Source organism: Ochotona curzoniae, unplaced genomic scaffold (genome assembly GCF_017591425.1).
Source record: "Ochotona curzoniae isolate NIBS_2020 unplaced genomic scaffold, NIBS_Ocur_1.0 contig_3190, whole genome shotgun sequence".
In the NCBI taxonomy this organism is placed as follows: domain Eukaryota; kingdom Metazoa; phylum Chordata; class Mammalia; order Lagomorpha; family Ochotonidae; genus Ochotona; species Ochotona curzoniae.
The window spans coordinates 17,386,766-17,399,837 of record NW_024465751.1 but is presented as its reverse complement, the minus strand read 5'-3'; the positions used below and the strand labels follow the sequence as shown (position 1 = coordinate 17,399,837).

At 35.9% G+C, this 13,072-nt stretch overlaps 1 protein-coding gene across 3 annotated transcripts in view; it reads right to left on the bottom strand.

The window, feature by feature from the left end:
* The window catches only part of CSMD3 (CUB and Sushi multiple domains 3), an 873,364-nt gene that overhangs the window by 730,515 nt on the left and 129,777 nt on the right, over nucleotides 1-13,072 (bottom strand). For all 3 annotated transcript variants that reach the window (XM_040979396.1, XM_040979397.1, XM_040979398.1), the window contains exon 3: nucleotides 2,644-2,756. In XM_040979396.1, coding sequence (XP_040835330.1) covers nucleotides 2,644-2,756 — 113 coding nt within the window. The remainder of the gene's footprint in view (nucleotides 1-2,643; nucleotides 2,757-13,072) is intronic.

The window sequence follows — 13,072 nt, the reverse complement described above, 5'->3', positions numbered from 1 at the left end:
CTTTAGGAATTTTTTTTCATCATTCTTAAAATAAAGTACATTCTAACAATTGTCTACTTAAAAAGCTCCAATGTATAATTTAATCTTTTCCTGTTTTGCCAACATTGATAACATATTTATTTATGTGCACATGTATGCTCAGACTATTTTATTTCCACAGTATGTGGTTCCCCAAATAATGAGATAGTCTATAATAAGATATTAATTAGTAAGAATTAGTCATGTAATTTTTCAAGTAAAATGTGTAAGAATTCTGCATTATAAAATAACTTCTGGCAGGAGGAGCCAAAATGTATTTTGTGTTCTCTTTAGCCAATCCTTTCTTACCATTAATTCTATAGAAAACAGATCTTATCAATTGTTTGCCCTGCTCAAAATGTTCTACCCAGAATCAGAGATGTGTGGAGGAAGAAGGTAGCAGCGGTAGGAGACTTTTGTCCATCGCCTTAAAAAGCCCAGAGAAATCATCTGTCGTGGCCCTGTGAGGAACACCGTAGGCAGGCCTCGACATTTAGTAACTGTAAAAGTTGGTTGAAATTTTAAACTGATAATTCTATTTGGTCTACAAATGATATACATATCCATGTGGCACCTGGCAAAAAAAAAGAAGATTCCCTATCATGTTAGTGGGGGAAATTAGAACAATGACTTGTGTGAGTGGGATTCAGTAAACCACTTGTAGCTCTGAGAGGTGGGGCCTAGTCACAAAGCGGAGAGAACTGCAGTCTTTGAGTAGCCCTCACTGAAAGACACAAAGAAATCATGATCTCCAATCTCCAACTGTAAGGAACCAGATCTTGCTAATATGCAGAATATGCTGGAAAGTCTGTATATTTTTTCCCCAGAGTCTTCAGATAAAAGCTCAATCTGATAATATTTCTATTATTATTTGTTTGTTTTCTGACTCAGACTAAAGTAATCAGCAGGATCACTACAATTCTCATTCATGGAACTATGAAATAGCATACTTTAGATGAGTTGCTGAATATTGACAATTTGTTATTGCAGGAATAGAAAAGTAATACACATGTAATATTCAGTATCTGAAAACTCTGCAACTTGATGGCTAACACCAATCTGCTACTGCAACCCTGATGCCTAGTATCATGTTTAGCATCAGCCCTCTGAAACATACCTTTATATGTCATGAAAATATATAAATTCATTTTCTACAAAGTAGAAAAAGGTGGAAACAATTTAATGTTGCAGAAAACGTAGACAGAAATTAAACATCGTTTATGTATAAAACAAAGGAAAGTTATAAAAAACATTTTAGTATAAATACTTTGAAACTTACAGCCAAACCAGGAAACATGTCAGCATCATAATTCACCTTCCATGTTACTCCATTTTTAATATACATTGTAATTACTTTCAGAGTAAGCTACCCTAAAATAGCTTTATATGTTGATGAACAGAGAAAGATTTTCTATTGATGAACCATAAGTAGAAAGTTAATGAATTATTTACTCCTTCAATATTGCAAAAATTTACACTAAAGGCTAATCCTTTTGTGTTGGTAGTGCTTTAAACTATGAATTAACTTGCCACCACTGAAAACATATAAACACCTTAGTAAATAATGATTATTGCTATCACAGTGAAAGAACGTATGTCTTTGAACTTGTTCTTTCCTGTTAGACAAATAACAGTTAAGAATTGCACTAGGTAGAAAATAGTGTTGAAGTGCTGCATATGTTATCATTTATGATACAGAGCAATGAACATTTTCAACAATTTTCTTAGTGAAAAATAGTAATGAAAAAATTATTTCAATCTTTCCCCAAAGCAAAATGTTATACTGTAACGATTATGTTTCATAGATATTTTTAATTGTCTAACATGCTGTTCATACATGCATTTTGATTGTGTGATTCATTAAATATCTGCCCCTACAACATTTGTGTTTGTCTTTATGACAACACTTTTAGTGACTGATGAATTCTGGTATATGGTCCTGTGTAGGAGAATTGAAATATGAAATAGTTCCATAGATGAGTGGGGAGGTGTCTTTCTTAAACTAAGTAAATATTTTGTTTCTACAATCATGTAGGGAGGAAATTATAAACCCGTGATTTCTATCTGAAACACATAGGGACAGATTTTATTACATCAGAAGTTTTCACTTTCAAGAAACAAATAAAATTTCTGTGCTTTTTAACACCCTCTGGAGAACTTGAGGTACCACTCAATTATTAAGCACATGTTACTCTGTGGTTTAGAGATCATGGCTTTGTCATGTTGAAAAAAAATTGATGTAGAAATTGAAGATGTCAATTAGTGTATTTTTTCTGGTATTTTTTCTTCTTGACTTTTAACTTCATGAAAAAGAAAGATTGTTGGTTCTTTCTGGCAGATTGACCAAGCAGAGGATGAGTAGGTATTATGCCCAAATTATGATCTGATTCAGTATTCAAGGGAATTTCCTATGTCTAGGAGCAATAATATGAAGCATTCAAGTCTACTAATTCTATCACTTTTTAATATTAAGATTACTAAGTCATGGATCTCTGGATTAAGACTTGAAATAACCAGATGAACAGTGTTTCTCTTAATCATGATTCTTATTCCTTTGCACATTTGAAGAACTCTTTTTAACTAGATTGAACTGGGCAATGGTCCTTTCATAATACCATCGCTTACCTTCATAATACACTTTAAACCCATGGGCACTGACTGCAAAATCACTGGTCAAACGTAGTGAGAACACAGATTTGGTACTCGTCACGGGTGGTGGCAGATGGAATCCTGTTAACCTACAGACGAAAAGAAAAACAGTCACTTTATGTCTTGGAGATTAAAAGAAATGCAGAGTTATCTATCAAATATTTAAGCTTTGCTTTAGTATGTACTAATGTATCAGTGACTTGTGATTAGAAGCCGTTTTTCAAGAGATTACTACATGTGTACATATGCACAGATTTATGCACATTTATCATATCTATTAAATGGATCATGTATATTAAAATATTACTGACTAAGGACTACTTGGTACTAGCTTCTGTTCACTAGTCAAGCTGTACTAATGCACTAAGCAGTTTAAACATAATTATTTTTTGTATTCTGAGGAAAATTGTTAGTTAAGTGAAAAAAAGCAAATAATTATTTTAGTTCTGCCTAGGAAATTTTTTGGATTCTGCTGTTTCCTGAAAATGTTTCAGGGTCTTCAGAGAACCATGAACTGTGGCCATGAAAGTATAGAGAATAAGTATACAATCATGGTATTGTTAGTGAATACTTGATTTGATCATATTTTAAAATATATTTCCATCAGTATTCTTTAAAAAAATACAGAGTGTCCTAATTCTACATAAGTGTCTCTAAAGAATATAAGCATGTAAAACTTCAAACTTTCTTCTTTTGCTTAATAAACTACACCCTGCAGGGAAATTAATAAAACTATATTGCAAATTTCTTCATTATTTCCTTTTTGACCCAGGGTTAGGAGCATATCTCAAATTATAATCATAAAATAAATGCTAGGTGTATTTTGCTTTCCTTCCATGTATCATTTGTGTCATCAGATAACATTTTCTGTATGAATTTATCCCTTCTGTCTGCTGATTCACTCCCCAAATGGCTGCAATGGCCAAAGCTGAGCTTATCTGAAACCAGAAGCCAGAAGCTTCTTCCTGGTCTCCCACACAGGTGCAGGGTCCCAAGACTGGGCCATACTAGGCCACAAGCAGGGAGCTGGATGGGAAGTGGAGCAGCCAGGATATGAACTGATGCCCATATGGGATCATAGTTCATGCAAGGCAAGGACTTTAGCCACTAGGCCACCATGTCAGGCATAAAAGGTATATATTCTAAATGTATTTTCACATGAAAATTGTCTGCATTTGCACATTTCACTATTTTATGAATATTTTGAGATGAACCTGCATTAGTTCATGGCCATTGTTTTCAGAATATTTTCTGAAATAGTAATACAAACTGTTACATATTTACTTCTTTTAATTTTTCAATTAAAATGTTTAAATATACAGTACTATCCCTTTCGCCTATTCCCGCATATTATATCCTAATAATGTATGTCTTACTTGCAGAGACCAGATTTTGTTGTGATTTAAAAATCATACTTGTTGCTGTTGTTCTAATGCATACCTGTTGTTGACCTAATTTTGTGGCTTCTCATTTAAGCGAATGTATAGTGATGGAGTAATAGAAACCTTCTTATCCAGATGTGAGGATACAATGCAGCATGTATCCCTGCTTCTAAATCAAAGAACTCCCAGTGAAACTATTGGAAATGTGCAGACAATGGGATGCTGGACCGTCTGGCATTGTCTGTACCAGCAATTTCACGACATACTTAAATAGCAGACTAATGGAATCATGACTCCTTATGAAGGACTAAACTATTGTAGCAAAGTAGGGAAAATCAGTCGGGGGTGTGTGGGAGTTTGGGGGAGTGGAAATCCCAGTCTCTATGAAATTGTACCATAAAATTCAAAAATTCAAAATAAAAATTAAACAAAAAAAATCACACTTGCTATCTATTAGTCCATCATTTCTCTTCCCTTTGGTGAAAAAAATCTTAAACATTTTCCTCTTAGGAAAATTAATAAATACTTGTAAAGTTCCATGCTGCAATGAGATTCTAGTTGGTGAGATAATTAAATCATTAATGCATAACTTATATCAATGACAACTATGAAATAATGCTATGATTTTTAGCAATTAATGTAAAATTGATAACCTAAAATTGCTAGAAAACCATTCAGGCTGCCAATGCATATATTCTTTAAATAATGTGTTGTTCATTTAAGAATTTATTTTATAATTAATAAATGATTAATTTGCCATTTTTACTCTTATGTGATGCAAAATTTAAAATCAGAGTTAGTGGATACCTAAAACTCATATTTTATAAACATATTTACTTTTTTAAAAGATTAATTTATTTACATGAATGGCAAGAGTTACACAGAGTAGGCAAGGGACAGAGATCTTTCATACACTGAATCAGTGACATTCATATGGAATAGCTGCATTACAAGCCAATGCTTGCAGGCTTTTTCATTGTAAGATGGTATTTCCTGATCCTTGAGAATCAGCATACTGAAAACATGTTTTACATGTTTGCATTTCAGTGTAATTGTCCATAAGCTGAGTGAAATAACTAAAAATTTCTCTAGATGAATCAATGAATGTAAAAGTATAATTTTATGGCCCAGAGTTGTAGGCTAGCAACTGAACTCCTCACCTTGAAAGCACCAGGATCCCATATGGGCACTGGTTCTAATCCCGGAAGCACCGTTTCACATCCAGCTGCCTGCTTGTGAGCTGGGAAAGCAGAGGAGGACGCCCCAAAGCCTTGGGACCCAGAGCCTAAGTGGAAGAACTGAACAAGGCTCCTGGCTCCTGGCTCCTGGCTTTGGATTGATGCAACTCCCGCTGCTGCAACCACTTGGGGAGTGAATCAGCTAAGGGAAGATCTTCCTCTCTGTCTCTCCTCCTCTTCATATATCAGACTTTCCATAAAAATAAATCTTTTTTTAAGCTGTAATTTTAAAATGAAAGGTGAAAATTAGACATGGAAGCAGAAAGGCAGTGAGAGGTTAAAAAAGAAAAGGAGACAGAGGTTAAGACAAAGAGAGACAACAGAGAGTGAAATTTAAAATGCAAGTGGTAGGATGGTAAGGTGGCAGGTAGGCCATTAGCCTTGTGGCGGACATGTGTATCAGCTGATCAGTATCAGCTGATCTGATTTCAACACTAGATGCTAGTGCTGGTTCCAGCTGCCTCATAATGGGCACACTGGGAAGCAGTGGCAATGCCTCAGGGGACTGGATTCCTGCCTCCCACCTGGGAGAATAGGAGTTTGTTACTAACTCCTAGCTTCAACCTTTGCTCGGCCCCAGTCATTACAGAAGCCTTGAGGAAGTAACAGATGGAAGTACTCTCTCACACTCTCTCTGGCTCTGATTCTGCCTCTCAAATGAATATTCATAAGTTAAAGTGTACTTAACAAATGTTAAGTAAGAAAATTTGTGTGGAATGGTCTCATGTATTTTTGGAATCTGAGAAATAGGTACCAAACATTTATTTCTTTTTGCTGTAACTCAAAACTCATTGCCCTTTCCTCTTCAGTTTGTGGCTTGCTAAAACAAACTGTATTATAACACCAGCATTCTCACAGTGACTTAGACAGGAATTATCTTACAAGATTAGTTAAGCTCAACAGTTCATAAAAAAGTTCAAGAATATATAGGGAATTTTCTGCTGAAACAAGCTATTAACTATTTAATCTGAAAGTGAACAGTAAGGCCACAGGTACAAGATGATATTTAAAGTAATGGGTGTTCTGTGAAAATAAATCATGCATACCCTATTGATATTGGGTACATGAAGCATAGCACAGTAATTCATGCTTATGTCAAAGTGTCAGTAGTAGTGATATTAAAGGCAGCAATGGCTATGCAATAGATGAAAAATTATAACATTTGTTGAGAGCAAATGAGCTGAAACTTCTATCAAATATGAAATAACAGAAAAATATGTATGTGAGCAAGGGAAATTAATCATGTTAGGAAAATGCACTGAATATAGGTATGTATAAGCAAATAGATACATGCATATGTGTGCATGTGGATAGGGACTAGAGTAGATACAGATATCATTTAAGTATCGCTACAAAGTTAGTGCATAATTTCATTCTTTTCTGTTCTCTCCACTATACTGAAGAATCTGCAAATCTGGATCCACTTGCAACAATGCACTGCCAGCATTGTCACCTGTATATTTTTTTTCACTTTTGACAACTTTTCCAGAAAATACTCCCATGATAATAGAAGAACCTTTCTAAAAAACTCCATAATGACCCACAAAAAAGTTCTCCCCTTCTTAGAATTCCCTTCTAAAGAATGGGTAAATTATACTGTGGGGTGAATTTAATTTCCTATTGCATTTAGGAATCACAAATGCATGATGATGCTATACATGTGGATGGGATGGTCCAGAGAAAAGAAAAGCAGAGGGAGGTGAATATGAATATTTTTGTTAAGAAAAATGCAGAATGAATTTTGAAGAGAGAGTGTTTATCTTCATATACAGTGTAAATGCATATAGGAACATCACAAGATAATTTGGAAATATGTATAATTGTTGGGTGTCAAGGTGTTTTTTTTTTAATTGAAGAAGAGAAAAACTCAGAAACTAAATCAGTCATAGTAAAACAGTCACAGATCCAGAATAGTAGTAGGTTATTTTGACAACTAAAATGTTTTTATTAAAACAAATCGGTAATTTAAGCATTGCTTTCACTCTTGTCCTGGTATAGCATACAATGCATTTTTTCTTATACAGTTAGGGCAAATTATCTTATTCCTGTCTAAAATTGGATCGCTTTAAGGGATTTTATCCTTTGTTATTTAAAAAATTTTAGCTTTATACTTTATAAGGTTTTTAAGCATCTTAACAAGCAAATAGTAATTGTATGTGGCTGTGTGAACAGTGTGGTATTTAAGGTATATACAATTTGTGTGATCATATCACTGTAGTTAGAATTTCCATCTCTTTATCTTTATTTACTTATTCATCTATTCATTTATTGAGGTTGAAAGCTTGTCTTTACTAGATCTTCATAATATTAATACTGGGTTATTGTAATGCATGTTCATTCACTATTGTCCAACTGTAGAATAAATTCCTTTTATCTAAATCTCCTGCATCTTCCTCACCCTCCTTCATTTCCAACCTCAGTAAATTATCATTCAAATCAAACTTTTTAGGTTTTAGGCTCCAAGTTTATCCATTTTTTCTGCAAATAAGAGGATTTTATTTTGCTTCAGAGTGCAATAATATTCCATTGTATATATTTCCACAACTTCCTTGTGCATTTTCTCCTCAATAGCTGCTTGGATTTGTTTCATTGTGGGCCGCTGTGAACAGCACTGCAGTATATATAGCATTGGCTTTATCTCTTTGGCAGTATAACATTTCCTGTGGGTAAAGGTGTGTTTATGTGTATATATCCAGAATTAGAATAGTTGGGTCATATAATACAGATCTGTTTTCAGTTTTTTGAGAAATTTCCACAGAGTTCTCCATAATCACTATACCAATTTGCATTCCCACCAATAAAGTTCAACAGTTTGCTTTTGTCAAACATCCTCACCAACATTTTGTTTTTGTTTCATTTTGTTTTGTTTGATATGAGATGATATCTTACTGTGATGGCTACTGATGAGAACTCTTTTTTTAGAGCTTTATTTATTTATTTATTTATTTATTTGAAAGGTAAAGTTACAGAGAGTAGAGAGGCAGAGAGGGAGGCTTGTTATCCACTACTTCACACCCCAGGTGAATACTATAGCCAGGGCTAGGTCAGGCAGAAATCAGGAGCTAGGACATTCATACTGGTTTCCCATGTGGATTTATGGGCTCCAGCACTTGAGGCTTTCTTTGCTGCTTTCCCAGGCACATTAGCCGACAACTGGATCAGAAGTAGACCAGCCAGGACTCATAATGGCACCCCTATAGGATCCTGTGTTGCCCACTGAGCCACAGCATTGGCCTTAATAGCTTTTAAAAATGTTTATTTATTTATTTGAAAGACAAACTTACAGAGAGCAAAGGAAAGAGATGCGAAGAGAAAACAGTCTTCTAAGGTTACTGCAAAGACAGGATCAAAGCAGAAACTGGAGCTTCTTCTGGGTCTCCCACATTGGGACTGGGGATCCAAGCCTTTCTGGGTGCAATTTAAAGGAACTGGATCAGAAGTGGAGCCAGAACACAAACCAGTATGCATATGGGATCCTAGTATCTCAGCAGGTGGCTTTGCTTGCTATGGCACAATGCCAGCCTCCAATGAGAACATTTTTTGCACTTTTGGCCATTCTTCTTCTTCAGAGGATTATATATTCAAATCATTTGTCCAGTGTAATTTGATCTTTTTTTTTTTATTATGGCTTTTTCATTTTTTAAAAAGATTTATTTTATTTTTATTGGAAAGTCAGGTATATAGAGAGGAGGAGAGACAAACATTTTTAGTCTGCTGATTCACTTCCCAAGTGGCTGCAATTGCCAGAGCTGGGCAGATCCGAAGTGAGAAGCCAGTAGCTTCTTCTGCGTCTCCCACATGGCTGTAGGGTCCCAAGTATTAGCTATCCTTAACTGCTTTCCCAGGCCACAGCAGGGAGCTGGATAGGAAGTGGGGCAACCAGGATTAGACTGATGCCGATATAGGATCCTGACTCATGGAAGATGAGGACTTTAGGAACTAAACTACAGCGCTGGATCCAAACTTTTTCCTTTTTTATACATTCTGTGTATCAATCCTTTTGCACATTAAAAATTTGCCCATATGTTTTTTCCATTCTGCAGGGTATGTCTTCTCTTTCATTTGTTATTTCCTTTGATGTTCAGAAGTTTAGAAGTTTAGTAGTTTGATGTATTCCTATTTGTCTATTTTCGCTTTTACTGACTGTGGTTTTGGGTCTGAACAGTAAGTGCATTGACTATACTAAGACAATGCTCTTATCAAGAACATTAAAGTATTCATCTATTTTTTTCAAATAGTTTCATGGTTTTATCTTAAACCTAGATTTTTTTCCATTTTGAATTCATTTTTGTTTACCATGAAAAACGAGGTCCATATTTTTATCTTTTAAACATTGCATTTCAAATTTCAGTGTAGAAAAGACTGTGTTTATGTGTTTCATTTTTTTAAAGAGCCTTTTCCATTTTCAGAGTGTGATTCTGGTGCTTTTGTAAAAATCAGTTGGCTGTAAATGCCTTGGTTTTATTTGTGATATCAGAGTTCTTTTCCATCGTTCTGTGTCTTTTTTTTTTTTTTTTTTTAATGCCAGGACCATGCTGTTTTGTTTGCTACTACAACTCTGTAGTATTTTGGGAAGCTAGTATTATGATGTATTTTTCTTTATCATTTCTCTGTAAGGTTTCTTTGGTTCTTTTGAATTTTTTTATCCATATGGATTTTAGGATTGTGTTTTCTAGAGTTATTAGATTTTAATAAAACCTACATTGAATCTATACATAATGTTGAGTAATTTGGCATTTTAGTGTTATGAATTCATCTGAAAATCATTGTATGTTTTGTTGTAATTTCCATTTTTATGAACTTGGTGAGGATTCCTCGTATGCACATATGCATGGATATAAAAAAAATTCTGAACCCAGAGCCAGCATTGTGCCAAAGCAGCTAAGACCTGCATCTGCTTGCCAGTTCATGTTCCTGCTGCTCCACTAAGAATTAAACACCTTCTTAATTTGGGAAAAAACACAGAAAATGGCCATGTGGGATACCCTGAAGAAGCTTCTAGTTTCTGACTTTGGCGTGGTACAGCCCTGCATTCTAACCAGGAATGAAGAATAGTAGAATGACGAGCATAAACCAGCATAATGAACAGCAAACATTTTCTTCCTCTGCCTTTCTGCCCAGCTGCCTCTTTTCCTCCCTCCCTCTCCTCCTGTCTCTGCAACTCTCTGACTTGCATATAAATGAATGCATTTCTAACAAAATTTGGAGCTCAAATAAATTTTCCCTTTTAATTTCAACTTCTAAGAACTTTTTGAATTATACCTATTGGTAAGTGCTCATGCTTTTCTATTTATGCTTTCTATAACTGCTCTTCCAGTGAGTTTTATACCGCTATTTAAAATTATATTTGCTGTTGTTTCTTTAAAGATTTTCCATCAGCTGATTCATTCCCCAATTGCCAGCAATGGCTGGTACCCTTATGAGATGCCAGCACTAGCAAGCTGAGGATTTAGCCAATTGAGCCATTAACCCAGGCCACTTGTTTTGTAGCTTGTGTCCTGGCTGTTCCCCACTTGCGGCCTGGGAAAGCAGTAGAGGATGGCCCAGAGCCCTGGCACCCTGTGTGGTGTGGGAAATTTGGAAGGGGCTTCTGGCTTTGGATCAGCTTAGCTCTGGCTGCTGCGACCATTTGGGGAGTGAACCAGTGGATGGAAGATCTTTTAAAAACAATAAAAAAAATAAATAAAATGACTTCTTAATTAGGACTGGCACCATGGATCTGTAAGCTAATTTTCCCATATGGGAAAACGCCATCATTCCATTTGGGGATTGCCTCATTTCCAGGCTGCTCTGTTTCCCATACAGCTCCCTGCCTGTGACATAGGATAGCAACAAAGATTACTCAAGTCCTTGGGGCTCTAAATGTATGTGGGAGACTTGGAGGAGGCTCCTCACTCCTGGCCTTTGGGGAGTGAACCAGATGATGGAAGATCCTTCTCTCTGTCTCTCCTCTTTAAAATTCTGTCTTTCCAATAAAAATAAAATAAATATCTAAAACCTGGTTTTAGATTTATTTGAAAAGCACAGTGACAGAGACAGAAAGATAATCAATCTGCTCTTTGATTCCCAAACTGGACACAGCAATGTAATATGACATTCCATTGCCTCCTACCTGTGAGGTTAGTTTCTTTTTTTTGGTTCTGTTTTACTGGAAGATAATTTGCTATTATTTTATTGAAGGTTTTCCTGGAGCATGACTTGGCACTTTTTCTTTGTAGTTTTTATATTTTTCCTTGTTCTTTGTGTACATGTTTATTTTGTCTCTTATTGGACTCTTTTACCTGAATGTTCATACTTTTCTCAAAACTGGAGTGAAATTTTAGTTGTCATTTCAATCAGTATATTTCCTATGTATTTTCTGTATTTTTCACTTGCAGGAAACCAAAAATTCAAATTCAAATATCTGGTATCTCATTAACATTCCAACTCTTTGAGATGTCTTCATTCTGTTTTGCTATTTTTGTGGGGGGGGGGTAACTAGTCTGTTTTCATAATACTTGTCTTCAGATTCAGGTATTCATTCTTCTAATTAATCTGTTGGTGGATTCTTGAGTTATTACTTCTAATCTTCCTGAAATGGTAGAAAGAGGGAGAGAAGTAGAGAGAGGAAGGGAGGAATAGAGGGAAAGTGAAGAGAGGGACAGAGGGGAAAAACATAGGGAGAAAGTGGAGAGACTGGGGTCAGGGTGGGAGGAAGAAGGAGGAACAGGGAAAGAGAAAGAGAAGAAAGGGGCTTTTCATGGTAAATGACTTTTTGGAAAAAAAATGTGCCTTACGGTACCTGGGAATCTATACATACTGGTTCTAGTTGGGGATGATAGTGTAGTCTCCGTTTAGTTTATTAGCTTTAAGCAGCAGGTTTTAGGTACATTGTATGCAGTGGCATGATCTAAAGGCCCTTCACAGACTAGGAGCTAAACCAGGGAAAGGGCATTCCAATGGTCTAGGTGGGTGTGATAGACATAGCAGTGGTATCAGAGCACCCAATCCTCAGCAGGTGCACTGCAGTATGTAGTGCATGTGTGCTGGCCAAGCAGAGGTGTACACTGTAAGCCAACCGACAAGGGTGTAAAGCATACAATATAGATTTTAGGCTGACTTCAGAGTAGCTGAGACTGCACAGCAAGTATGATGTGAAATGTAAGCCCTTAGAAAACAGCTGTGGGGACAGGGTATCAAAAAATGCATGTCCTAGGACCCAGTTTCAGTTCAGGCCAACCACAGGCCGGCCATGGTTGTGGGAAGTATGTGAAGTGAAAGACTGAGTGACATGGCTGTGGAGAATGTGAAGTTTAGAATGGGCATCCAGGTCTAGAGGCACCTTCCTCCCTCCTTCATTCCTTCTCTCCTTTATATCCATCCTTCTGCCGTACCTTCTTACCTCCCTCCCTCTTTTCCTTCTTTCCTTCCTTCCTTCCTTCCTTCCTTCCTTCCTTCCTTCCTTCCTTCCTTCCTTCCTGTCTCATTCTTTTCCTCAATAACACATTCTAAAATCACTTTGAATATATAGAAAACTTAAAATACAGAATGTTATATTGGCAATTACTCAATTTAAGACACTTCCATTATTTTACTGTGTCCCATCATCTTCCATATACACCTGCAAATGTGAATGAAAACACACACACACACACACATGCTTTCCAATTTCTAAAATGCAATCTACACTAATGAGTGTGAGCTTCTGTTCTGAAGTATACAATTTTTTAAAATTCTCTGGTTTATTAGAAATTGTTATCACACACATGATTTTATACTGATTGGCTGCGATAGAGTTAATCAGGT